Source organism: Panthera tigris, chromosome C2 (assembly GCF_018350195.1).
Source record: "Panthera tigris isolate Pti1 chromosome C2, P.tigris_Pti1_mat1.1, whole genome shotgun sequence".
In the NCBI taxonomy this organism is placed as follows: Eukaryota; Metazoa; Chordata; class Mammalia; order Carnivora; family Felidae; genus Panthera; species Panthera tigris.
Window position 1 is genome coordinate 3,745,719 of NC_056668.1, and position 24,719 is coordinate 3,770,437.

The following is a 24,719-nucleotide window of genomic DNA, read 5'->3' on the forward strand; positions in this document are numbered from 1 at the left end:
CACACACACACACACACACACACACACACACACACAGCATTTAACTGCTGTGAAAACAGAAGCAATTGCTAGAATGGATCCATCCGAGGCCCCTCCTCGGAGCACACCGGACCGGGAGGCCCCCAGCCCTCCAACTTTCCAAGTAGGTCCCGGAGCCCCACTGGGCACTCAGCCGTCCTCGGCAGGTGGCCCATCAGGTTGTCCACTGGGACAGGTGGACATGATCACAGCTCCCGGTCACTCACCACCTCCCGTCTGACGGGCTCTGTACATCTGCCAGCACCCGGGCCCCCAGGGACTCCTCGAGGGAGGAGCACTCCCACTTGGGCCTGGCCGGTGGGACGTGCGCACGGGAGACGGTCTGCCGCCCCCAGCGGGAAGTTTTACAGGCCACCTGGATTTCTCTCACGCTTGCCCTTTGCCGCGTCCCAGAAAAGGAGCCGTGTGTCCGCTCTGGGTCCCGGGATGAGACACGTGAGGCAGGGCCACAAGCCACAGCCACCAAGACACGACACCAGTGAGACATACATGTTTCCTATTGTAGCCACTGGCATCTGGGGGCTGTTTGTCACAGCAGCATCGTGGAGGGAAAGCTGACTGATGCAGATGCAGGGAAAGCAATCCGAGAGCCCCATCGGGATGAATAAAGCGGAAAATGACCCGACACGCACGAGACACGGGAGGATATCTGCAAACACCCTTACCGAATCCCTCATGATACTGAGGAAGGTCCTTTTGAAGAGAATGCAGAACTGGGTGAGGCAGCTGGCCGAGAAGCTGTGACAGCCTTCCATGGAGGTGGAGTCCTGGGGACACATGCGGGAAGGGGGAGGGGTGAGCCGCCCACCCGAGACGCGCCTCCCCCCGGCTCGGAGCCCCCATGCAGCAGCGTGCAAGGTGCAGCATGCAGCCGTCCCACCGGGGGGCCGGGGGTTTGCATTACCTTTCTCAACCCCTTTAATCGTTTTGCCTGCTTTACCTCTTCAGAGGGCCGGTGCCAAAGAAAAGGGTTCACCTCGGCATCCCCCCCAGGCTCTCTCCTGTGGTCAGAATCACACATGCCCTCCCGGACGGCTCTCACCAGGCGGCTGTTCTGGTCACCGTATTCACCGGACGCTACCTCCATGACTGCAGGAGACACAGGCAGGTCAGCCCCGGGCCCCGGAGAGGTGCCCCCAGGTCCCTCCCATGGAGCCAGGCGGTGCTCATTTTGTGACAACACAGCCATTAGCCTCGCGGGGATATTTTCAACCCATTATACGGACGCTGTGTGACACGATGAAATCATTTCACAGCCAGTGTGTTTTCAGCCCTAAACTCCCCTCCCCCCCACCCAGAAAGGCCATTCATCATAGCAGAAGGGGGCTTCTGTGTCCCTAAGGGCCGAGGCGGGAGTGATTCTTCAGCACCATGGAGAAGGGCCCCGGAGGCACCAGGCTGCGTGGGACCATCAACCCCACCTCTCCATCCCCAGGGATGTCAGACCCTGTCTCTGGCTCCCACTGGCCTCTCCTTCGCCCCTGGTTCCACACCCCACACTACTGCTGCCCCTTCTCGCTCCCGACCTGAGGTCTTGGTGCCTCTTTCCCACGGCCCCACCTCTTCCTAACATCCTTGCTGAGGCCCAAAGTCCCCGGCCTTGATTTTTTGGTTCTGTCCTCTGCAAAACCAGCTGTCTGCTTTCCCCGAGCCTGAACCCCTAAACCAGGGTGGTCAAGCCCTCCTAGGTCCTGTCATAAACCAGGACATGTTGCCTGGAGACTGGAGGGAAACAGCCACAAGCCCAGGAACGCTGGAGCCACCAGGAGCTCCAAGAGGCGGGAAGGAGCCTCCCCTGGGACTTTCAGAGGCAGCACGGCCCTGCCCACACCTTGACTTCTTTCTGGCCCCCAGAACCACGAGGTTTTAGATCACTCAGTGTGTGGCTCAGCAGGCACAGAAGGCAGGAGGTGCTGGCAAAGATTGGACACTGGCACCAGGGTTGAGGTGGGGAAACAGCACCGAGTCGGGGATCTCCAGCACTTGGGGGTCTAGTAAACATGAAGCTGGAGAGAAAGAGAAGGCAAGAGGGATGCCGGGGACTCCAGCTTGCAAAGAGAGGTGGAGGACATTTGGTTTTGGAGACACGGCCTGGAGAGGCTGTTGGGTTTGCTGAGAGCTATGCGGGGAAGCATGATGTGGAGGACGGTGCTGGGCATGGGGACCCGGTGGGGGGAAAGTGATGGCTGGCAATGGTCAGTGCCCGGGAGGGTGTGGGTAGAGAGGAGAATGCCTGGGAGCACTGCCAGCACGGAGGTGTGGGCCCCTGCGTCTCAAGGCCCGTGAAATGGTTCAACTGGCCTCCAAGCACCAAGGCCACCAATCCCAGGACCACCGGCTCAGAAGGAGGAGCTCAGACCATCAACATAGTCTCTGGACACTGAGCATCGCCTTTTTTTTTTTTTAATTTTTTTTTAACATTTATTTATTTTTGAGACAGAGAGAGAGCATGAACGGGGGAGGGTCAGAGAGAGAGGGAGACACAGAATCTGAAACAGACTCCAGGCTCTGAGCTGTCAGCACAGAGCCCGACACGGGGCTTGAACTCACGGACTGTGAGATCATGACCTGAGCCGAAGTCGGCCGCTTAACCGACTGAGCCACCCAGGCGCCCCTGAGCATCGCCTTTTTTGCTATGTTTGGTCAAAATTTAAATCAGCATTTTAACAATTCAGTTAACCGACGCAAAAGGGTCACTTTTTATTTGTAAAGGTTATTTCTTTCCAGAAATAACTTCTTTAAAAGCAGAAGTCTAACACAGCATAGCATTAGGAAATTCTGTTCCTAACAGCTCTCTTGTTCTGGTTCCCAGGTATCTTATTTGGAGGAAAGAAAACCTCTTATCTGTTCTTAAAAGCTCCACCGCAGGATGGCACTTGACCCATGTTTGGAATAATGAAGGAATTCCAGATTTTGGGGCTTCAGGTAAAAGTAGAAACCCACTGATAGTGGAGAAGAGCCCTTTTCTTTCCCCTCCAGCCGGTCAAGGCTCTACTTACCAAAATCAGCAGGGTTGTGATAGGTTGGGCAATTCAGACCTAATTCCCTCAAGTACGGTACAAGATTTGAGACTTTTCCCCGGTACACACATTGTCCTTGACTAAGGACATAAAGCTGGAAAAAAGTAAGGAAAGGGAGAACACCAACCTTGTCTTCCTTTGTAAAGCAACAAAAGCTGTCAATCCGTCCACCCCTCCACCCACCGCCCATTCAACCATCCACCCACCCACTCACCAATCCTTATACCCACTCACCCAGCCACCCCTCCACCCCTCCATCTAACCACCCACCCATCCATCCACCTACCCATTTACCCACCTACCCATCCATCCATCCATTGATCTATCCATGCATCCACCACCCATTCAACCATCCATCCATCCACCTTTCCACTCATCCACCCACCCACCCATCCACCACCCATTCAACTTTTCATCCATCCATCCACCACCTATTCAACCATCCATCCATCCATCCTTCCATCCACCTTTCTACCCACCCACCCATCCACCACCCATTCAGCCTTTCATCCATCTATCCTTCCATCCATCCACCACCCATTCAACCACTCATCTATTCATCCTACATCCATCCACCCATCCATCGATCAATTTTTCTCACTTTCAGGACAGCTATACATTACCTCCCCCAAACTGTTCAAGTTCAAAGGAAACTTTAAGTCAGGGAAGGTATTATATGGATAGGCATTACTTTACTATATCGCTTCCTGCCCCTTTGCACTAACTGCCTGCTAGGAAAGATTTTTGAAACTATACACATTTCATCCCTGGGCCTTTTTTTTTTTTTCTTATTATAATACTGAAACCTAAGATTTATAAAAGAGATGATGTCGTGCACACATGATAACCTGCCATTTAATTCTGTAAAGCAAGTGTTCCCCATTGTTACAGGGGTGGGGGTGGAGAATGAAGCTTCCACAATGTCAGTGACTTGCCCAAGACCCCTTGGCCAGATACCGGCCCCAGAGAGAGAATGCTGGCCAGCTCTCTCGACCCCCTCCTGCCCTGCCACCTTAGCTGCCGATGACTCCAGTCTTACGAAAAATAACACTTAAGGCCATTCAGAAATGAAGACGCCTCCGGGAACCGACAGGAAGCAGAGTCCCTGGGACTTGGCTTCACTCGGGCTATCATCAAGTGGTCTGCGCACCTGGTCAAAGAGCTCGAAGAGCTTGGCGCTGGGCTGGTGGACAGTGCAGATGATGGACCTCCCTCCTTGGGCCAGTCCTTTCATCAGGGAGACCACCTGGAAGCAGGAGGCGCTGTCCAGGCCGCTGCAAGGCAAGGGGCACCGTCAGATGCCTGTGGGACCCCCCAACCATACCCTGTATTCAGCACACACTGGGGAGGCCTGTGATGCACGCCTGAGCCTGTCATGTCTTCTAGAAGCGGATGGAGAGAGGGAAGGAATTCAGGCCTCCCCTCGGGGACCCCGGGATAGGAGAAAAAGATGGGCAGGCAGAGCACATGCCTCCCCCCTTCTGAGGCTACTGTGGGGCCCCCCGTGGACACTGCTGATGGGGAGGACGGGGTTCCTCCCTCATTGTTCCTGATTACCTGGTGGGCTCATCGAAGAACATGACGGGAGGGTTGTTCACCAGCTCCAGTGCGATGGCCAGGCGCTTCCGCTGGCCGCCCGAGAGGCTTCCGGTTCTCGTGTTGGCGCAAGACAGCAAGCCCAGAGCCGTCAGGATCTCCTTGACCTGAGGGAGCAACGGGGCCAGGGTATCCGTCAGGGACTGCCCACCACACTTCACCACCTACAGGGCCCATGTGGAAACACCTGCTGCCTCCTGCATCCCACTCGTGGATACACACGGATGGGACTGCAGAGCGGGGCCCGTTGCTGAGTGGACAGGCGAGTTTCCAAGTCCGAGATCCTGATTTGGGCCCAGGAGGCTGGGAAGCAGTGCTGGAGCCAGGCCCGCCTGGGGCGGAGTCTCCGATACGCCTCCTGCAGAGGTGACCTTGCGGGCCTCTTTAAGCCTCGCTCAGGGCCCAGGCCAGGGAAGGTGCCCAATCACCGTTTGTGGAACAGGTAGACCGGCAGACGCACAGAGGATGATCAGGTTTCTGACCAGCGCGGAGGGGAGGGCCACCGTGGCAGTTAAATGGGATAAGGAATCAAAACACCCAGCTCAGGGCTTGGCGCACAGGAAGCATGTAACCAAGAGCAGCGACCAATGCCACCATTCTTAGCGCACGCGGCTCCTGCAGATGCGCCCCACGCAGGCCGGGTCTCTCCGGAAGAAGGAAAGCTGCCCCTTGGCACTTGTCAATAGAAGAACCAGGTGTCCGACGTGCCAGCAAGGCCAGGAAACCGCTTAAAGCCGTCACCACCCTCCACGGTGGCCCCGCCGAGCCCGGCCCCCGGGAAGCAGGCTGGGCACCGGAATACAAACAGTCCACTGGGACGACGCCTTCCTGTCCGCTCCAGATGACTGACCCAGCATGGGCTCAGGGAACAGAAAGTCAGCAGGCTTCAGTGCAGTGTCTTCCCGGAGGCAGCCCCTGGGAAGGCAGGGGTCCACCGCCGCTGTCCCGCGTCCACACCAGGCTCGCCGCCCAGGGCCAGCCCCCCTGGAGGTCCCACCAGAACACACCCGGCCACCATCCTGTCCCCTGGTGGCAGAAGCGGGCGGACCCCAGTCCAGTGGCTTCTCTGGGGAGATGAGGTCATCCCAAAGGAGAAAGAACTCCCAGGGAAGAAAAATTTCACTCTAGCTCTTGAATTCCTGATGCACGGTCAGTACAGAATGCAAGCCTGGGTGATGACAAGAGCTGGGGCACCACTGCCCCACAGCCCAGGAGGCAGTCAGGTCAGACGGACTTGGGTCTGAATCCCACCAGGCTCTTCCCTTGCTGACCCATAAACCCAACCCACGGCCCTTCTAGGACACACTGCATTTGAGGGATCCCAACCTAGAAAGAAGGTCAGCGAGGTTTCCCGGGAAGGGCCATCGAAGGGGGGCCGTGAGGGGTGTGTGTGCCCTGGCCCACTTCCTTCCCCTGCAGACGGCACCTGTTGGCTTTCCCAGAGCCACCAAGCTCACTCAGTCTTCTGGAACACAGACTGAACTTGCAGAATGAAGGGTCATTCTGGTTGTTCCAGGCTCGTCTTTGGGGTCCCCCCGCAGCGCAGAGCATGCCCTGTCCTGTCCACGATCTGTCCTCTTGGGGATCCCTCCTTGTGGTCAGGCATGGTCCTGTTCCATGTACCCTCGGCCCCCACAGACAGGACGCAGGAGGTGGAGGCAAATATCGATGCCTGTCCTTCTCCTGCCTGTCCAGCCCATTTCTCCGGCGTTCTCTTAAGAGTCATGCTCTGCTGGTTGGTTTTGTTCTAAAACTAGTCAGAAAGAACAATGTCCCAGCCCTGGGAGACCTTGCTCCTGAGAAAGCCCCTTGCTGGGGACCCTCGAGGGCTGAGGCTGCTTTTCTGGGAACCAAGGAAGGCTGTGGACAACACATTCCATTACCTAGTAGAACATTCTATACTAAGGGCACCTGGGTGGCTCAGTCGATTAAGCATCTGACTTCGGCTCAGGCCATGATCTCACGGTTCGTGAGTTTGAGCCCCGTGTCAGGCTCTGTGCTGACAGCTCGGAGCCCGGAGCCTGCTTCAGATTCTGTGTCTCCCTCTCTCTCTGCCCCTCCCCTGCTTGTGCTCTCTCTTTCTCTCTCTCAAAAATAAACACTAAATTTTTTTTTTAAAAAATAGAACATTCCATTCTATTGTGTTTCCACAAGATACAAACAACTATAACTCAGGCTGGGGGGAAGTGAGTCACACTCGCCACTGTTTCATCCTGGAAATAACCAGCCAATCCGGCAGATGCATTCTCGGGGGAGGCGGGACCCACACCTGGCTGAAAAGCAGAACGGGGGCTTCCAGTAAGAAATGTGTGCGGGACCCAAGACCACCTCTAGGCGTGCATGCTCACGGCCTCGCTCGGACCAGCAGCAGACGAATCTGAAGACGGGGCAAGCCTCTTGCTCCCTCGGGACGATCAGCCACACAGCTGGCAGACGAGACCCTCACTGACTTGCTGTCTTTGCTCTTGTAACCCAGCTGAGAACAGCATGAGGCTCTGGTCTGCTCGTGTCTTAGGTCAGGCGTATGGAGGACATGTGCACGGGCGTGGCCTGCCCGGGAGACACCTGCTCGCCCCACCAAGAAGGCCTTCTCGCCCCGTCCCTTCTGCTAGAGCAGGAAGAGTGGGTTCCACAGCCCTCCCCAAAGACCCCGACCAGCTCCCCGATGGGGGCTGGAAGCCGGTTTCTGAAGACCTGGCTCAGGAGGCAAGAGGGCCTGTGTGTGATACAGAATGTCAGCCGAGAAGCACGCACTGCCCTCCCAGCCCTCCAGCGAAAGCTACGTTCCTGTTCCCTTTCCCCACGGAGAGGACTGTCCAGGAGAGTCGTGCTGCAGGAAGATCACCTCGAGTCTGCTCTGTGGATCCACGAGCTAAGTCAGCTTCACACTGCCCGGAGGGCAGGCGTGGCCGTGGTCTCTAGCCCTCATTACAGACAACGGTCCAGAGCGCTGGAGGCAGTGACCCAAGGTTATCCAGAGGGTCCTAGGAGGCCAGAGCTGAAGGGGTCCCCCTGTGGACCTAGCTCCGCCTCACGGCAGGGCCCTCTCTGTGTCAGCAAGACCCTCCACCACCCCTGTCCACTCACCACCGTATTGTGTAGTCCTGAGCGGAACTATAACCTGGCCCTCCCTCGCTCCGAGGGGCCTTCCCTCCACGGCTTTCCCCGGCGGGCCCGAGGTGGTTGTTCACTCCTGGGGGCCTTCCACGTTCGGCACCAACGACCCAGCCCACCCCTCCCACCTTCCTAAGGGGGTCCCCACATTTGCCCGGTCTCTGTCCCGGGTTCCGGCAATCTATTTCATTCCTTTGGGCTTCAGAATAAAAGAACGCCACAGGGGGCATCCTGACAGCAGCAGGGGTCTTTGCTCCGCTCCCACCTGCACCCACCGCGTGGCTGACCTCGGACTCCCGGGACTGACCCTGAGGGATCTGAAGGGCACCGGCCAGGCCAGGGTCGGGGTGGGGGGCACAGGGGAGAGAAGGAGCCCCAGCGATGCCCAGCATTGTTTTCATGGCACACTCGTGGAACATGAACTAGTATGTGCCATGGAGAGGGAACAGACGTGGGAAATAGACTTGCTATTAATATTCCTTAACCGGGCCCTGCCTCTCATCACTGCAGATTAAAGGCAAACGTTAAGGCGCTGACCAGCACCGCTGGTGCTGAACCTGCAGCCTACTCTTTCTGCCTCCGGACTGTCGTCTTCTGATGGTGTCAGAAGACAAGAGAGTACTGCGAGAGTGGGATTTCGCCCAATTTTACTCTTCCATTGAAATCCCACTAGCACCAGGCTAGCCGGGGAGCGGAGGAGGGAAGCTGAGTCTCCCCCAGACGTTGTGTAAACATAAATCCGTCACATCCACCGCCGAGTGTGGCTTGCCCAGTCCCGATGGGGTGCTGACCCGGCACCTTCCCTGTGCCCTGGGCTTTAGGGAAGCGGCGAGGAGGGGGATGAAAAGGTTTAGGAGGCCTCCGGCATCCTGGAAACTTACTTGTTTGATTTTTTTAAGGCTGCTTAATAACACGTTAAGAACCAAATATCTTCTTGTGAGTGCGTGTGGGTGGAGGCTGGTTATTTTTAAGCGAGTGACTAACCATCTTCATTGTTAGTGTTTTATAAAAAACAATAACAATGGAGTACAAAGCACATTAAACACTAAAAAGGGGCAGAACGCTTGGTCTAGTGTTGAGGCTGGTGTCCTCTGACCACCTAAGCTTTCCTGCCGTGCCCTTGCCATTTGGTGGCTATGCTAAGAGCTGTAAGTCTTGTGGCAAGGCGGCCACTCCTGGGTCCCGGCTGCCAAGCCTGGGGCGCACACTGAGATGTCACTGTCCCCCATGCAGAAGGCTAGGTGACGAACCAGCAAACAGAAGCAGGGCCACAAAATCCCTCCCCATGCCTCCGCCAAAGGGATTTCACGCACTTTCTGGACCAACCTGTGGCCCAATCCCACACTTACCATCTCCCTTCTGCCTTCGTCCTTCTCCTGGAGCTTCAGATGTGCAGACACCTGCAGGGTGGGGAATCAGAACAGACCGCGGTCAGCAGGGCAAGCTAACTCACTGGTCTGCTGTGGGCTGGAGCCTGAGCGGCCACGCTGCCAGATAATGGAGGAAAGCCCCTGGAGCTCTTGGCTTCCTACCCCCCTTGGCTTAACAAAGGCGGGGTCCCAGAGAGCAGCACGTGTCTGGATTGCTTCCTGTCATCTCAGACGGCTTCTCTGCTGTGCCCACAAGAGAAGGTGGGTAGGGGCAGCTGACAGTCAAGGAAACCCCAGGCATCAGGGGCTTAAAGACCAGGCCACCCGTTAAACCACTGGACAGCTTAACGCTATCCACAGTGGGAGTGCTGACACCGCAGAAATTGGCAAGTGCTAAATATTAGGACCCCCCTGTCATTGTTTTGTTTTGTTTGAGATCTGGTTGGCTGTGCACAATGCTGCTGGGTAAAACCTTGAGTAGCAACCGGCATCCAGTGTCAGCCCTGGTTCTGCCCTGCCGGGTTCCGTGGGCCGCCCTGGGAGACAGGGGCGCACCTCCCATCCAGGCCTGGGTGGCTCACAGGGCCGGCTGCCTGCTGGGTAACACCGAGTGCCACCTGGTGGTCTGCCTGGTGGTGGAAAGGATCAGAAGCAGCACGTGGAAAGGCACAGCTGTCGCGACACATGCCTGGGACTGGGTGTGGGTGGCTGGTGTCACCCCCACCCCTGTGACAGGACCTTCTGAAGTCAAAGGCATGATTTCCCCAAGAGAGAGGTAGTTTTCAAGGTATCATACAACTCTCAAAATCAAAATCTTATTTAATTTCATGCTGAAAATGGATTTCACAGCACAGCCTGGTGACAGCTTGGTGAGAGTCACCAATCTTGTCTGCAAAAGAAAGTGATCGAGCTGGAAATCGAAATGAAGCTTCTCAGTCAAGTAACCAAGTGTTTAGTTCAGTAACTCACCAAGAGGCTAAACTCTGGTCTCCCAGGAGAAAGGCGAAAAACTAAGTTTGAATTTTCTAAATCGACTGTTCTTTTCGTAACCCCTTCTAAGTTCCCTGTGCCCCATGAGAATGGCCATTTGGAGGCAGAATAAGCCATTAGAGGCACTGAGCATGTGTGCCTGCCGGCAAGGCCCAGCCTGGTGGAGAGGTCTCTCCTTCCAGGACATTTAGCACCAGGCACATGAATGAAGACAACCCACAGAGCAGATCGGGGACAGGTGGCGTATCCGACATCTTACCTGCTCCCCTTTGCTGATCTGAGAAGCCCTTGGAGTTGCCCTTCAGATAAATTGGCAGGCAGCCCTCTCCAAGCCCGCAGAGAGGAAGCTTTGCCCTGTCCGGGTCAGGAGCACAGGGCAAGACCTCTCTGGGCAGGAGAGTGAAGGTAAAAGCCTGTTTACTGACCAGGCCCCAGGCAGAGCACTCCAGAACATCCCCCACGGTGCCAGGAGGGACCTGGGGGCCGCACGCTATCTTTTGCAGCGGGTGAGGCAGAAAAGCTAGCAGCCCCATGCACAACCAGCGGGGGGCCGAGGACGAGACCCTCAAGGCCCTAACCCAGGCACCAGATCAGGGAACTTGGGCCCAAAGCCACAAACAACTAAGGGCAGCTGATGGCCCTTAGGAGTGATAGGGGTGTGTCTGATGGTGTATCAGTAACCTCACAAACTTGGCCATGAATTTGCCATCCAGAGTCTATGAGAAGTCAGGGTCTTGGGAGTTTGTTTTCGATGAAGCTGTCCAAACAGCATGCCTGGTGTGAGAGCTGCGCTGGAGGGAGGTGGCCGGCAGAGCCCCCAGCCCCACGCCGGGCACTGCTCTAATGGGGGGAGGGGGAAGGGGGGCGGCCCGTGCAGGCTCAGGCCGGTGGGCGGCTCACCATCATGGCTTCCTGCACAGTGAGGTGTGGCAACAGCATGTCGTCCTGCATGATGTAACAGGACACCTTCCGGAAGCAGCGCAGATCCCGGGGCAGGCCGTTGATGAGGACGACCCCCTTCATGCCAGTCTCCCTGCAGAGCCGAGAGCGGACACCGTCAGCTCTTCCTCCAGGGCCCTGGGGAGGGAGGAGGCCCCTCCCAGCATCTTCCCGACGGACCGTTTACCGCAGGGACACCAAGGGGCAGGCAGAAGGGGATGGGGACCCAGAACAGTACCAGGACTCGCAGGAAGGAGCTGCACGGAGACCATGCTCAGGATGGACGGGGAGGTGAACCGAATCCGTAAGTAACCAGCGCTTACGAACAAAGATGCGCGTGGGTGCTCCCGCGCGTGGGTGCTCCCACGCGCGGCCACCAAGTGGGATGTGGCCCCCCCCTCCGCCACTGTGCTGGGGTTTGTGAGATTGGCTTCTGAGCGATGTCGTGAGTGGCCAAGGCTATCCCGAAGGCCAAGACTCTGCAGCTGGGGGTGTGGCCGCTATATAGGAACCAGCTCCTGAGGGCGGAGACCGAGCAGGCTCCCTGTGTGCAGGTGGCTCGGAGGAGGGGGTCTGGGCCCTGCATCCATTCGGCCAAGCGGATGCTCCTTCTCCACAGGGGAATTTGTCCCCTGGCCCAGCGACAGGTCGGGACATGGTGTGTGCACCCTGGAGACCTGAAGGGCACGGCCTCCCCCTCCCAGACCCACAGTGCATCTGCGCTGGCCCAGGGAGGTGGGGGAGGCCGGAACAGCCCCCTAAGGAAGTGCCTCCTGGATGTCTCGGGGCACAGAAACACCGAGGGATAGTGGAGACCAGTGAAATTACAGAGTCTGGTTTCCAGCCTCATCCCGGCCGTTACTATGACCTTGGGCTCTTTCCTCCAGGCAATGGGCTGGGATTCCCACCCCCCCCCCCAGGGAATAGCCACCTCCAGGCAGTGGGCCACAGCCCCAGGCTGCCTGAGCACCCCTAGGCCAGGCAGCAACTGTGGGTGTGGGATGTGCTGACAGTGGCTGTCCCCCTCCTCCCCCCACCCATGCACCCCCTGATGCTGGACATTGACTTCAACCTTTGTCAGGTTTTTAAAAATCCCAATTTCTGGCATTAAGGAGTAATGCAGAGGTCCCAAGGAAAGAGGTGATAGTGTCTTTTTGTTTCCAGGAGATGAAATTCTCCTGAGTATTAACAGTGTTTGCTACAGTTAGCAAATGCAAGCCCGAGAGCTGAAGACAGGTGACTTGAGGAGCACAGTTTTAACACCCATGAGGATTGGGCTTTCCGGTGACGCCCCCAGGAATGACACGGGGCAGGACGTCCGGGGCTAACACAGGCACTGGCAGGAGTGCGTGAGCTCGGGGACCCAGCCTGACGGTCCTCCTGCTCATCTTACATTAGACCCTGACTCACACTAGTCTTAGAGTTCTCCTGCCGTCCCCTCCCCAGCCTTGACCTTCCTCCTTCTTCCTATCCTGCGCCTGGCCGTGGCTGAGCCCACGAGGGAGCCCACCCGGCTGCTCCGTCCCATGGCCTCCTTCCCCTGCACGTGGGCCGTCCACTCTCCACAGTCACGTGACACTGAGCAGGTGCTGCCCTCTGACACTTTCAAAGTCACTGCCGTCCCTGCAGGGCTTCCTTCCCGGATCCCAAGGCCTCTCGCTGCTAAACCCCACAGGTCACAGTCTGTACAGAACCTTAAGAAGTGACAGGTCGAACAGAAGGGGCTTCTCTCTCCCGACTGCCACCCGCAGGCCAACCACGGGGTGAGGACCTGTTGCTCCGCAGAGGCGTGCTCACCTGTATCCAGCCAGAATGTTCATGAGTGTGGACTTCCCGGCCCCAGAGGGACCCATGATGGCCACCAGCTCCCCGCTGTTGAACTTCCCGGAGATGCCTTTCAGAAGGGTCTTGTATCCTGCAGAAAGCACATCACACCCGTTTCCCAGCTGCCGATCGCAGGGATCGTGGGCTTTTCCGCCAGGCAATACAGGCGAACCCACGAGGACACCCGACGATGTAACCACGGCCAGAAAGCAAGATCTTACACGCGTGGCCTAAATGCTGAGTTCTGAGGGCGAAAGCCCACCGCCCGTGTGCCTCCGTCTTCCTCAGATGCACACCCCCCGGCGTTATGTTAGCAGCGACCCGCACGCATGCGCTGCTCTAGTGTTCGTAAAGGCCTTGCGTGTGCATTAATTACCTTGCCTATAGGGAATCCACCACCTCGTTCTGGAATAAAACCAGGGGGTCTGGTGTCTCCTTCAGGACCCCCATGGCCTGTGTGAACAGATCTCAACCCAGGGCCACACCGCCAGCCATGTCACTTCCGCCCCCACGATGGGGAGCAAGTGTGTTTATTTACTTATTTTTAAAAATCTTTTTTTAATGTTTATTTATTTTTGAGACAGAGAAAGACAGAGCGTGAATGGGGGAGGGTCAGAGACAGGGAGACACAGAATCCGAAGCAGGCTCCAGGCTCCGAGCTGTCAGCACAGACCCCGACGCGGGGCTCGAACTCACGGACCGTGAGATCATGACCTGAGCCGAAGTCGGACGCTCAACCGACTGAGCCACCCAGGCGCCCCGCAAGTGGGTTTATTAACGAAACGGTTATTTCATTTATTTACAGTTTGGACACACACGAACTATTCATGCAAGATTTCTTCATAAGCCATCGCCTTCTAATTAAATAATTAAAATAGTATTAATTAATTAATAATTAAGGGCTTATCATTTTGCAGCCACATCAAATTGCTTTGGAAGCTCTGCCAAGTCTCCATCCGAGAGCCTCGTAAAAGGAGAAGGACCACACGTCACAGAGACAGCCACGTTCGTCCGCCTTCGAGTAGACGGTTCAACGTATGGCAATAAAACAGAGGCAGCTGGACCCACAGGTAAAGACTGATTCGGACCCATTTTCTCAGTTCCTGAGAAACGTGCTCAGAAGGGACCCCTCCAGTACCACAGTCACGCAAACGAAGCGTTTCACCCCCCACGGCCAACACTTACAGGGGCCGGTGAAGCCTCCAGGCAGGGAGCCCCTCCTTTCGACTTTCTTCCCAGTCGCTGGCTGTATGCTCCCGGTACCCCCAAACCTGCACGGGCCTGGGGGGGTTCTTGCCCAGCTGTCTACTCGTCTTCCACAGATGGGGCCCCTCAACCCCGCACCTGTCACCATGTGCCACCTCAATTTGGACAGGGAGTCCCCGAGGACTTGTTTAATCAGGCAGAGAGAAGCAGAAGCAAAAGGCAGGAAGCCTGTGGCCCCGCGATCTGCCTCATTACGGAGAGCGGCAGAGTCCCCTGGGGAGACCGCGCCGGGTAGGAAGGGGCAGAGCAGCTCACATTCCTACCGCTGGGATGTGGGGGACTCAGCGGAAGGAGCAGAGGGAGACCAGCTGCAGGCAGGGGCTGGGACCCCAAGGACGGCGTCTGCATCTGCCCCGTGGTGGACGGACACGTGGAAAAGCTGGGGGTCAACAGAGGCTTCTCCTCTGCAAGGTCAAGCTCCCCGTGCGGTGGGACCTCATCAGGCGCCCCGGGGCCTGGGCCACAGGGACCCGAATGACATCACTGAGGGCGCACTAATTCCAGGCAGGCGTCTGCTCCTTCCTGGCCTCCCGGTGGGCAGTTCAGGTGGGGATCAGGGTTATTCCCGAGCAAACCCTCCCTTGAGTCTGTCCTGTGAACCAGTAACCTCCCAAGGATGTAGGTGACTCACTGAGATGGCCATGTGCGGGCCAAGGGCCGTCTGACGGCCTGGGGGCGGCCTTGTGCCTCGGGGTTCCGAGAGGCCCTTTCCCTCTGGGCAGAGCCCATGGGGGCTCCTCTGACAGCACCTGGGGCTGCCCCTTGGTATTGGGGTGCACACTGGGCACCAGATAAAAGCACAACTCACACAGGCGGTGATGCCCACGGCCGGCACACCGGGACGTGCACCAAACCCATGGGAGCGGTGGACTCATCTGGCCCTTACAAGAGAAGGTGGACCCGTAGGGGTGTGGCCTGTGGTCTTGTCATTTAGAGCCACCGACTGGGACTATACATGTGCCCACGAACCCCGTACTGGCTTCGTGGGCCAGGGCCAGGTGGAGCGAGGCTGGTGAGGCTGACGACTCATGCCTCGGGGAGGGGCGCTGGCTCTCAGGGCAGCCAGGAGGCCAGGTGCATGCGGCGGGCTGGCCGAGGCGGTCCTCCCGAGTGGGGCCTGCACGGGTCCGGTGGCGGAGAAGGTACCAGACCTGGTGTGGGGCTGTGCTTCTTTAAGATCGGAAACCTGCTTTTCTTTAGAAACAGCAAACACACATTCGGGAGTGAAGAATTGTAAAAGTGACAGTGGAACCAAGAAATCACCAGTCTGTCTGGACCCGCAAGGGTCCGAGTTCACACTCAGACGTGGGGCCCCCAGTGTGGTGCCCAAGGACGAGGTGCACCCATTAGAATCGTGTTTGTGAGTGTCCCACACGTGCTCACTCTATCTGTGCAGCAAACTCGTCCTTGGCTGCAGAGCCTTGCACTTGACCCCTTGCAGAAATACGGAATGCGAGAATACGTGAGGCATCCCAAACCCCCGCCCTACGTCCCGAGCTTGAGCTCGGCCCAGCCCAGCTCTTGGCATGATGGGGGAGCCACCTCCTTCGTGTGCTGTGGACACTCGATACGCGTGCTCTCCCTGCTGCTTCTGGTGAGGCAGTGATTTTCCGGGGATCGCCAAGTGCGGAAACCACAGAGGGGCAGGGCCCCCCTGCCGCGTGCGGACAGCCCGTCCCTAAAACAGCCGGGCAAGAAGCCAGATCAAAACCCGCACAACACAGGAGCGGAGAGACAGACACAAAGACAGAGAGGACAGTGCCCCAGGTCCCTCCAGCCCAGGGACGAGAACTCTGCTCAGACACCGGTCCTTCCACCTCAGAGGAGGTTAGCGCCACTCTGTCGCGGAGACCCACGTTGGCGAACAGTGCTTCAGGGGGCAGCGGCGTCTGTCGACCCCCACAAGGTGCTGGGGACACACAGCGGCAAAGCTGTTCAGCCTGGGGGGGGGGGGCACACAGATGTCTCATTTTGTAGAAACGTGCCCTTGGAGGGGAAGGACGGGGGACAGCCCGGCCCTCGGGCGAGTGCCAGCTCTGGGCGCGCTCACTCGGGGTGAGCGCGGCACCCGCTTCGCTCACATCTTCCCCTCTGTGCCCCACAGCAAGCTGAGTACTGGGTTCCTCCCCATAAGCTGCAGACCAGAAGCCAGGGCTCAGAGAGGGCGTGTGACCTGCCCAAGGTCCCACAGCGGGTCAGCAGAGAAGGCCAGCATTCCAAGCGCTGTGCGAAACTCCAGCAGGGGCTCTTGCAGCCGGGGTCCTGATGTGCCGCCAGTGCCAGCAATGCCGTCGCGGGGTTTGGGCGTCGCTCCCACCCCCCAGCGTGGCCTGACCACCCCCCCCACCCCGAATCAGTGTCAGCTCAACCCAGGTACGGTGCATTCCGTCTGCTACTGTGTGAAGCACTTCACAGAGAAAGGGAAGAAATGACGCGCCTTTCGCCCCCCAAAGACAGGATCCCCTCCCTCCCCGGAGGCCCAGGTTGCCACCCAGGGGCAGGCGGAGCTGAGAGTTCCCGGGGGGGGGGGGGGGGGGGCTCGGGCCAAAAACGCCCTGTGTGCACCCAAAGAGCTCGGAGCGGGTCGAATCCTCCCCTCCCCTTCCAGATCTTCATTCCGTAAAACGCCCTCAAGGTAAAAACAAACACTTCCTGCCGGGGTGAGGGAGGGTCTTCTGTGGTTTAGGGAGGACTCAAGCCCTGTGTATGTTAGGGACCCCTCGGTGCACGTGGGAAGACAGGCGTCCTCTGACCGAACAGACGCTCCCTGATACTAACGTGCCTCCAGCCACCCAGCCCGGCGGCGCAGGGACAAAGGGGTTCGGCAGACGTGTTTCAGAGCAGCGCCCGCCAATCGGGGCCCGCTGTCGGGAGCCCTCGGGGACCCGTTAGGCCCCGATCCTGGTGACCTGCAGAAAATAACAAGCAGCATGTCCCGCAGCCTCCAGCCAGTGACTCGCTGGCTCAGGCCTCATTGACCGAGTTGTGGCTTTAGAACAGGCGGCTGTTTCTAGAGAGGTTTCCAGGGTCAGTGGGTCGCTAGGTTTTGTTTCTGAGCCGCGGCAAACAAGGGCGCGCTGTCTCACCGCGCCGGGCAGCGGACGGAGAAGCGGGTGCCCCCAGAGAGGGGGCTCTTTCCGCGCTCGTCCGAGGGCCGAATGCCATCCTGACGGTCCAGGGCGCTGACCCCGCCGGGGGTGGGGCACTCACGCCATAAAAATAACGGTGCAGGAACAGTCCCCACGCGGGCAGCTGTGCAGAGGCCACAGAGGGGCCGCCCTCCTGGGTCTGCTCGGCTCACTCAAGACCCGGCCCAGGTGGCTGTGCCCACAGAATAAACCACGGACTCCCCTGCTTTGCTGCAGAAGCAAATGGGTGTGGCCACGTTCCAATAAACCTGACTTACAAACCGAGGAGGCGGGCCGATTTGGTGGTTTGTGACCCTGTTCTAGAACTCTGGAGCGGGGACTGGCCCGGCACCAGAGGCGGCCGGGCTCCCGCCAGGTCGCTTCTCTCAGGCGGGTGCGCTTGCTAGCTGCGGGAAGGCCAGGTAGGGCTGGCGTGCACCTGCTCTAGGGGAGAATGGGGGAACTGAGGCAGCTCTGAGAGGAAACGAACTTCACCCTACACCCCGGAGCGAGGGGGACGCTAGCCCAGACCCAACTCAGCAGCATGAATGAGACGGCCTGTCAGGGTGCCCGCTGCTCCCCCATCACACCCAGTCTCCCCATGGTGACATCCTGACCAGGAAGCCACACTGCCCCTGGGCGGGGCGGGGGGAGCCCCCTAGGACCGCGGTCTCCAGAGCCACCCACGGGGGCCACCTCCTCACGGGCCCTCAGGGCAGCTGCTATCAGCACCCCACTTCCACGGGAGCCCGAGAAAAGGTGACCTCAGGGCCCATTCTCTGATAGAATGTTCTAGTCCCCGTCTCCAAAGCTTACCCAGGTATACTAGAAACACGTTGGTTCGAAGCAATCCCCAGCTGCAACTCCCAGGGTGGTTTTCAGGCCTTGAGTGTTGGGGGTTCGGGGTGGAGTTGTGGGGGGGGGGACAGGGAAGGGAGGGAGGGAAGGAGGGAAAGAGGCAGGATGGGGGGATATGTGCTCTACCCCTGGAGTGGACCGAATACTAGCCTCCAAACAAGTCTACATCCTAATCCTGAGAATCTGTGTTACCCTGCAGATGGGATTAAATTAAGGATCTTGAGATGGAGATATTACCCTGGATTATCCGGGCAGGCTCAAAATAATCCCAAGAGTCTTTCTAAGGGAAAGCGGGAGACAGGCGGGTCGGGTCGGAGGCAGGACTGGAGATACGACCAAGGACGCAGAGGCTGAGGAAAGAGACAAATCGGGTGATGCCCCCCTGTGGGCTCTGAAGATGGGGCAGGGGCCACAAGACCAGGAGTACAGCCGCTGGATGCCGGGAAAGGCAAGGAAAAGATTCTTCCTGGAAGTCTCCAGAAGGAACACAGCCCTGATTTGGGACCCCTAACGTCCCAAACTTGAAGACAATCCATGAGTGTTGTCTGAAGCCACCAGGTCTGTAGCGATTTGTTACCTCGGCACCAGGACACCCGTAAACCCCTCCCCGCCCCGCTCAGCCGATGCCCAGGTGCTGCCTGTGGGGCCATGTCCCCCCGAGGACCACGTCCCCCCTCCTCTGTGGACATGACGGACAGGCCAGCAAGCCTCACGAGGAGCAGCTCAACGGACGGTCTTCCCTCCGGGAAGGAAGCCCCGGGCTGTTCTAGAAGAGATGAGTGGTACCATCTGGCAAATCTTCCAGAACGAGTGTCTCTTCTATCCGGTGTCATTCTGACTTTCTCGGGTCATCCACACGGCACAGAGCCTGGTTAGACCAGGTCCCCAGTGTAGACTTTTCATAATGAGGTTAAAGGAAGCAGATTAAACTTTGCAATTAAACGTGAACAGAAAAACAAGGAGAGGGAAGAGTAAGGTGGTGGGAGGCAGCCGAGGGCCCCTCCAGCTCTGCTCACGACTAGGGAGTGGCCATGGACAGACCGCCTACCCGTCCTGGCCTCAGTTTCCCCAGGATAAAACCCGTTCTGGCACTAGAATCCTCTAGATTCTTCCAGGAGTCACATGTGGCTTTCTTTCCCTAGACAACCAAATGGTGGCTGGGGGTTACGTGCGGTACCCACTGACACAGCCAAGGGGTCCTGAGACTGGGAGTCCCCTCTGCACGTGCCAAGCTCACGGCGAGCGTCTGCGACGGAGGCCAGGTCCGGGTTCGTCATCGTGCAGGGCCTGACACAGAACCTTCCCTCAGTCCGAGCACATGCTTTATTTTCACACGTTCGTCAGCTCTGAGTAATGACGACAAAAAAGAAAGGAGCCCCAAGCGGCTTAGGAAGAGCCAGGTAATAAACACAGACCGTCGACTATTTTTAAATGTATGGGATTTAACTACAGATCTTTTCAGCGGTAAAATTTCCCACAGCTAACGCCCAGAATCCTAGAGCGAGTCATTTTCCAGCTCTGCCAGGCAAGACTCATGCCAGCCAGTCCCTCAGACCACACACAGCGTGACCCCCCCCGCCCCCATTACCCAGAACTGTATTTCAATAATGCTTTGTCTTCTCTGCCATGAGGGAGAGACACAGTCAGACGTTCCTACCCAACTGACGAAGATCGACGCCGACGCACCGGATACGAAAACGACGGCGATCCGAAGATTGCGTGATCCGGTTAGTACCGAGACACCCCGGATCGTTCTCGAAAGAGCAAATCAGTGGAAAGATGGGAGAGGAGAGCAGGTGGGGTACAGAGAAGGCTTCTGTGTTCTGGGGCGGAGGGCTGGCTTCAGGGGCTCCAGCGTGGGCCCGGGGCTCTGATCGCTCACAGCACACCGAAGTGTACAATCTCCTGTGCACGCCAAAGCTGCCCATCTGTATCCAGACAGCATGCAGCCCATGGAGCCCATATGCACGTGCTCCCTCCTTACACAGCTTTATTCTCAAGAAGCACAGTGCCTCCCACCGTGCAGGGAGGCATCTCTGGACCAGGGGCATGTCAAGGCCAGTTCGATCGAATCCTAAATTACGTGACATTCTCCCTTGCCCTTAACTTAAACGCGTTCCCGGGAGGGCTTGGATCTTGGCATCAGCATCAGAGTGGCTCTGAGCGCCCAACATCGTGGTTGCTGGCCCCAGGTGACCTGTGTGACCTGGGTGATGGGAAATGGCGTCCCGGTTAATATCCCATCGGGGTTCTCTGAGATGCTGACCCGCTGAGACAGCCGTGGGGCGCGAAGGCGTGAGCGGGCCTGGGTACAGTCGAGCCGCGAGGACGGCAGTACCCGGTACATGAACCTCTCTATCCCAGCCACCGCTCCTGGAGCCCAGCCGACAGTGCCCGCCGTCCCCTGTGGCCTCGGGCGCAGCAGCTGAAAACCCCACTGGCCCCGGTGGCAAGACAGACAGGGTCCTGCCAGTGACACCGTGTCAGCATCTTCCCTGCATCGCCATCAAGGGCTGTTTTGAGGCAAAGCCCTCTGCATATGTCATTGAATCAGCCTCAGTGAGCCCAGCAGCCCTGGGGGCGGGGGGCAGAATGAATGTCAGAGGAGGGGACCGAGGCTTACAGAGGCTTACAGAGGCCGAGGGACTTGCCCAGGGCACACGGGGAGGAAGTGTCCACCCCTGGATCCAAGTCGGGGCCACCCCTTTCCCAGTGCTGCTCTGGAGACGGGGAGACGGCGCCCGGTGACCAGGTCCCAGCCAGCCCCCCTTGGGGGCGTCGGCACACGGGCTGGAGAACAAAGCCCAGGGCTTGCCAAATAGCAAAAGGTCTCAAAAACCACATCGGAATTCCTTCTCTTGGATCCACCGTAGAATCAGGGCATAAAGCCATCACGTCAGAAGGACGACTGAGAAGTGTTGTTTCTGGGACACCAAAGAGCGGGAATCGGGGAACATGAAGAACTTTAGGCGAAAGCAGGACCCCCCTCCTGAAACCAGAGGGAGCCCGAGCCGCGATTAAAGGGGAAGAGCAACACAAACCAACGAGAAAGCAGAGTCTCCCAGGGTCGCTCCGCGATTTCCATAAAGTCCCCGCCCCGAGCGGTGGGCAGGAAGCTCACAAATGAAATTCTGACTGCGTGTCCACTTCAGGTGCCCTCTCTGTGATCCTTACCTGCACGAGGCCGCCGTGCACCCACGAACGTGCCCACACACCAGGTATACACAGGCACACTCACACCCCACCACATGCCCACGCCCTGGTACACACACGCACACATGTACATGCACACCACACACACACACACACACCATCACACCATCACACCCACCACACACACATGCACACCCCCACCCCACCATGTACACACACAGGCACACCGACACCCCACTCCACACACACCACACCGCCAGCCAGTTTGTGAGAACACTGGCAGTGGAACAGCCCTGCCCCAGCACAGCCACTAAAAATTGGATGCAAGTCATTTACATCTGCCTGTCAGGCATGCAGCAGGTTTTTATCACCACGTTATTTTTATACTTCTAAAAGCAGAACTGGTCTCTTTCACACACTTCTAAACCTGGCCAGAACAATGAAGAAAAAAATCCTGACTCTTCAAATGATGCCAGCAGGGCCTCGAGGGTGCCAAACAATCCCCCAGGCATCCCATCATCCTCACCTGAGCAGAACACGCAGTACCTGGTCTCCACGCCCACGGCGGAATTCTCTATGGAGACCGGACGTTTGTAAGATAAGCCCAGCTGCACACCTCCCTCCCCCCATGCCCCTCCCCCTCCTCCCTTCCCTCCCTCTCCTTCCCTGGTCTCCCTCCCTCTCGCTCCCTCCTCCCCCTCCCTCCCTGTCCCCTCCTCCCCCTTCTTCCCTCTCCCTCCTCTCTCCCTCTCCCTCTCCTGTTCTTCCCACTACTCTTGGCCCCAGAGCTAAAAGGATCTCTTGTTCAAAGTGTCTCTCTCCAGCCCCTTCCCCCTCCCCCTCCAAGAGTAACCTCAAGGCAAGAAGGACAGAACTCCGTGTTCCTATAAATCCAGACATTTCGCTCTTAGCCCACCTGCTTCTTCCCTGCAACACCCAAGGGCCTTCACATTCACGCCTCGGTTTTCCTTATTAAGTGGCAAAGCCACGCCTACAAGCCAACCCTCTTTCTCCTTTTTTATGCACCTTCCGAAACAGTGAAGGGGGCTTCTGACATGACAGCAACAGCAGGGAAGACGGGCTCGTAACGTGAACACGGGCCCGAACACGGGGTAGGTGAGGGCTTCCGAGACGTTACCATGTGTCCCCAAACCGTGCAAACAGCATGTCCCCGCTCTCTGCCGGCCCAGCGAGTGTTGGGGCAGCAAGTCCAGTCGGCTTCAGCACGGCTAACTCAACCGGTCCGACCGTGACCGTCTACCACTGGTCTTACAGCCCCCTCTCCCCCCAGCAGCTGGATAACAGACAAAGCGCTGAACTTTCCAAGGGCTTTCCTCTGGGCGTGCCTTTAATGGACCCAAAATGGTCACCCGGCCACAGTTCAGGATGCCTTTCCACCCTTCCTTCCCTAGAGCCTCTCTGCTTTATTGTCCCTGGCTGATGGTCTCCCTCACCGCCCAGTTCCCCTGTCCGTCTGTCCGTCTGCCGCCCCACTTCGGCCCGGCTCTAGGCCCAAGCAGCTCCCTCATTCTTTCTGCCGGCTTCGGCCTCAGGATTTTAAACCGCACTGGGGAACGATCACATCAATGAACATCACGGGAGACGGTGCTCAGTGTCCAGCAAGCACCCCAGGGAGGCGCACACGCCCCCTCTCACCTCCTGCCCCAGCAGGTGCATCTGGGGTCGCTGGGCAGAGCTGCATAAATGTGGTTTCCGTTTCCCCGGGAAGCCAGTCGCGGCACCAAGGGTTTCCGTCCAGCTCCTCTCTGCGCAGGGCTTTTGGCCTACGGGTCGGTGGGCTACGGACACCCTGGAGGGTCACACGAGGGCCTTTCTCCCTCTAAGGAAGGGCTTTGGGCAAGAAAACCATGCAACGGGCATCATCCGGTGCCTTGCTGAACTGTGCCTGGTGTGGCCGGGATTTAGTCCCCCACCTTCCGCGGTGGCTGGGGCTGTCCTCCCCCAGCGAGCACCAGCTCATCCCCAGTCTGGTCCTGTGACCTGCTCCGGGCACCCGCCCTTGGAGATGCCGCGCTTGACCGGGTCTCCACATGTCTGCACCACCCACATTCTCTGCCGACGTGCCCCACTCAGACCCCGGTGTCTGTCTCCCACCGGGGTGGTGACCAGCCCTCGATTCCGGGCAGGGCGGATGCACTCCCCGGGGCCAGCGGCCCCAAGGCTGGGATCCGGATCCCAGCGCCCTGAAGCTCCTGCCGTGTCCCTCCCCGAGTGCCGACGCTGCACGCAGGCCTGCGGGGACGTTGGGAGACCGGAGCACTCAGGTGGCAGCCCCTGGTGCAAAGATTCTTGCTGTTGCTGCCTGCCCCAAGCAGCACCAGCGTCAGCCGCGCTCAGGGCGGCCACCGCCCGCCAGGATGACGTCGGGGGAGGGCTTCCCTCCAATGACTTCCCAAGGAGGCCGTGGTCACCGAGCTGGAAAAGGGACCGTCCCCTCCACCCTGCAGTCGCTGCACCAGGAGGTTGCCCCCGGCCCCACAAGCAGCTCTTCTGTGAATGACAGTTTATCGCGGGACACGTTTCAGAACTGGAGGACATTCACCGGCGTTTTCCGTTGAAGAAACATCACAGTACGACTCGGACCAGAGGCCACACGCTCTCCAAAAAGGCACAGTAGAGACTCTCAAACGGGACAACCTAGAAGTGTTGCCGCATTTCGCCATCAGCCAGGCTGTCTGCCATAACACGTCACAGTCGCCCGAGCTCCGTGCTCGTCGGGCTCTGAGGCGTCCCGGACCTACTGGACCCGTTTGTGCTCGGCGGGGCTATTTAAGGAAAGTCATGGTTACCGCTGTGATCTGTCCAATGACTGCTTCCCCATCCCAAGTTCAAAGTCTGAAAGGGGAAAGGAAAAACTAAGCCCAAATCAGCACATGTGCAATTGTACATACAGAGGGCTCTGGGCGGCTTCCAGAAGCACGCCATGGCTGGCGACCGCTGGGCTCTACTCCCCTCCCTCATTGGGAAACGTTGATGGTATTTCCCCAACAGGAAATGGCAGCCACAGCTCGGTCTCCTGCAAGCACCCGGGCAGAGCTGGAGATAGCTCAGCCACGAGTCACCGTGCGTGGCCACATCCGAGAAACGTTCTGGGGACAGCTTCAGAAGACGCAGATTGGAGGACACTGTATTTCCACATTTGGCATTTCCAAGGACCCCGTGGCATGACCGAGGTGGCTAAGCCAGGGATGCCACTGACCCCACCAGCTTCATGAACTTTCCCTGTTGTTCTGGGTTACACAGCCGTGGAAAGGACCCCACACACAGACGCAGGCCTGACACCCATCCTAGAGGGTCACTCCGGCTCCCTGAGTAAAAGCTCGGTACCTTCTGGGCCAGTGGGGATTCCCCGTGGCATCCTGAGCCTCTTGGGTGGCCCTCTGGATGGGGCCCCACTATCT

The 24,719-nt window shown here is 58.1% G+C and overlaps 1 protein-coding gene across 6 annotated transcripts in view; it reads right to left on the minus strand.

The window, feature by feature from the left end:
* The window catches only part of ABCG1 (ATP binding cassette subfamily G member 1), an 81,044-nt gene that overhangs the window by 15,426 nt on the left and 40,899 nt on the right, over nucleotides 1–24,719 (minus strand). For 4 of the 6 annotated variants that reach the window (XM_042998475.1, XM_042998473.1, XM_042998476.1 and 1 more), the window contains 8 exons: nucleotides 12,866–12,983; nucleotides 11,030–11,162; nucleotides 9,119–9,169; nucleotides 4,617–4,762; nucleotides 4,210–4,333; nucleotides 3,039–3,153; nucleotides 944–1,128; nucleotides 705–806 (listed from right to left, as the gene is read on the minus strand). In XM_042998475.1, coding sequence (XP_042854409.1) covers nucleotides 705–806; nucleotides 944–1,128; nucleotides 3,039–3,153; nucleotides 4,210–4,333; nucleotides 4,617–4,762; nucleotides 9,119–9,169; nucleotides 11,030–11,162; nucleotides 12,866–12,983 — 974 coding nt within the window. The remainder of the gene's footprint in view (nucleotides 1–704; nucleotides 807–943; nucleotides 1,129–3,038; nucleotides 3,154–4,209; nucleotides 4,334–4,616; nucleotides 4,763–9,118; nucleotides 9,170–11,029; nucleotides 11,163–12,865; nucleotides 12,984–24,719) is intronic. The other 2 variants (XM_042998474.1, XM_042998478.1) reach the window with 1 other exon arrangement.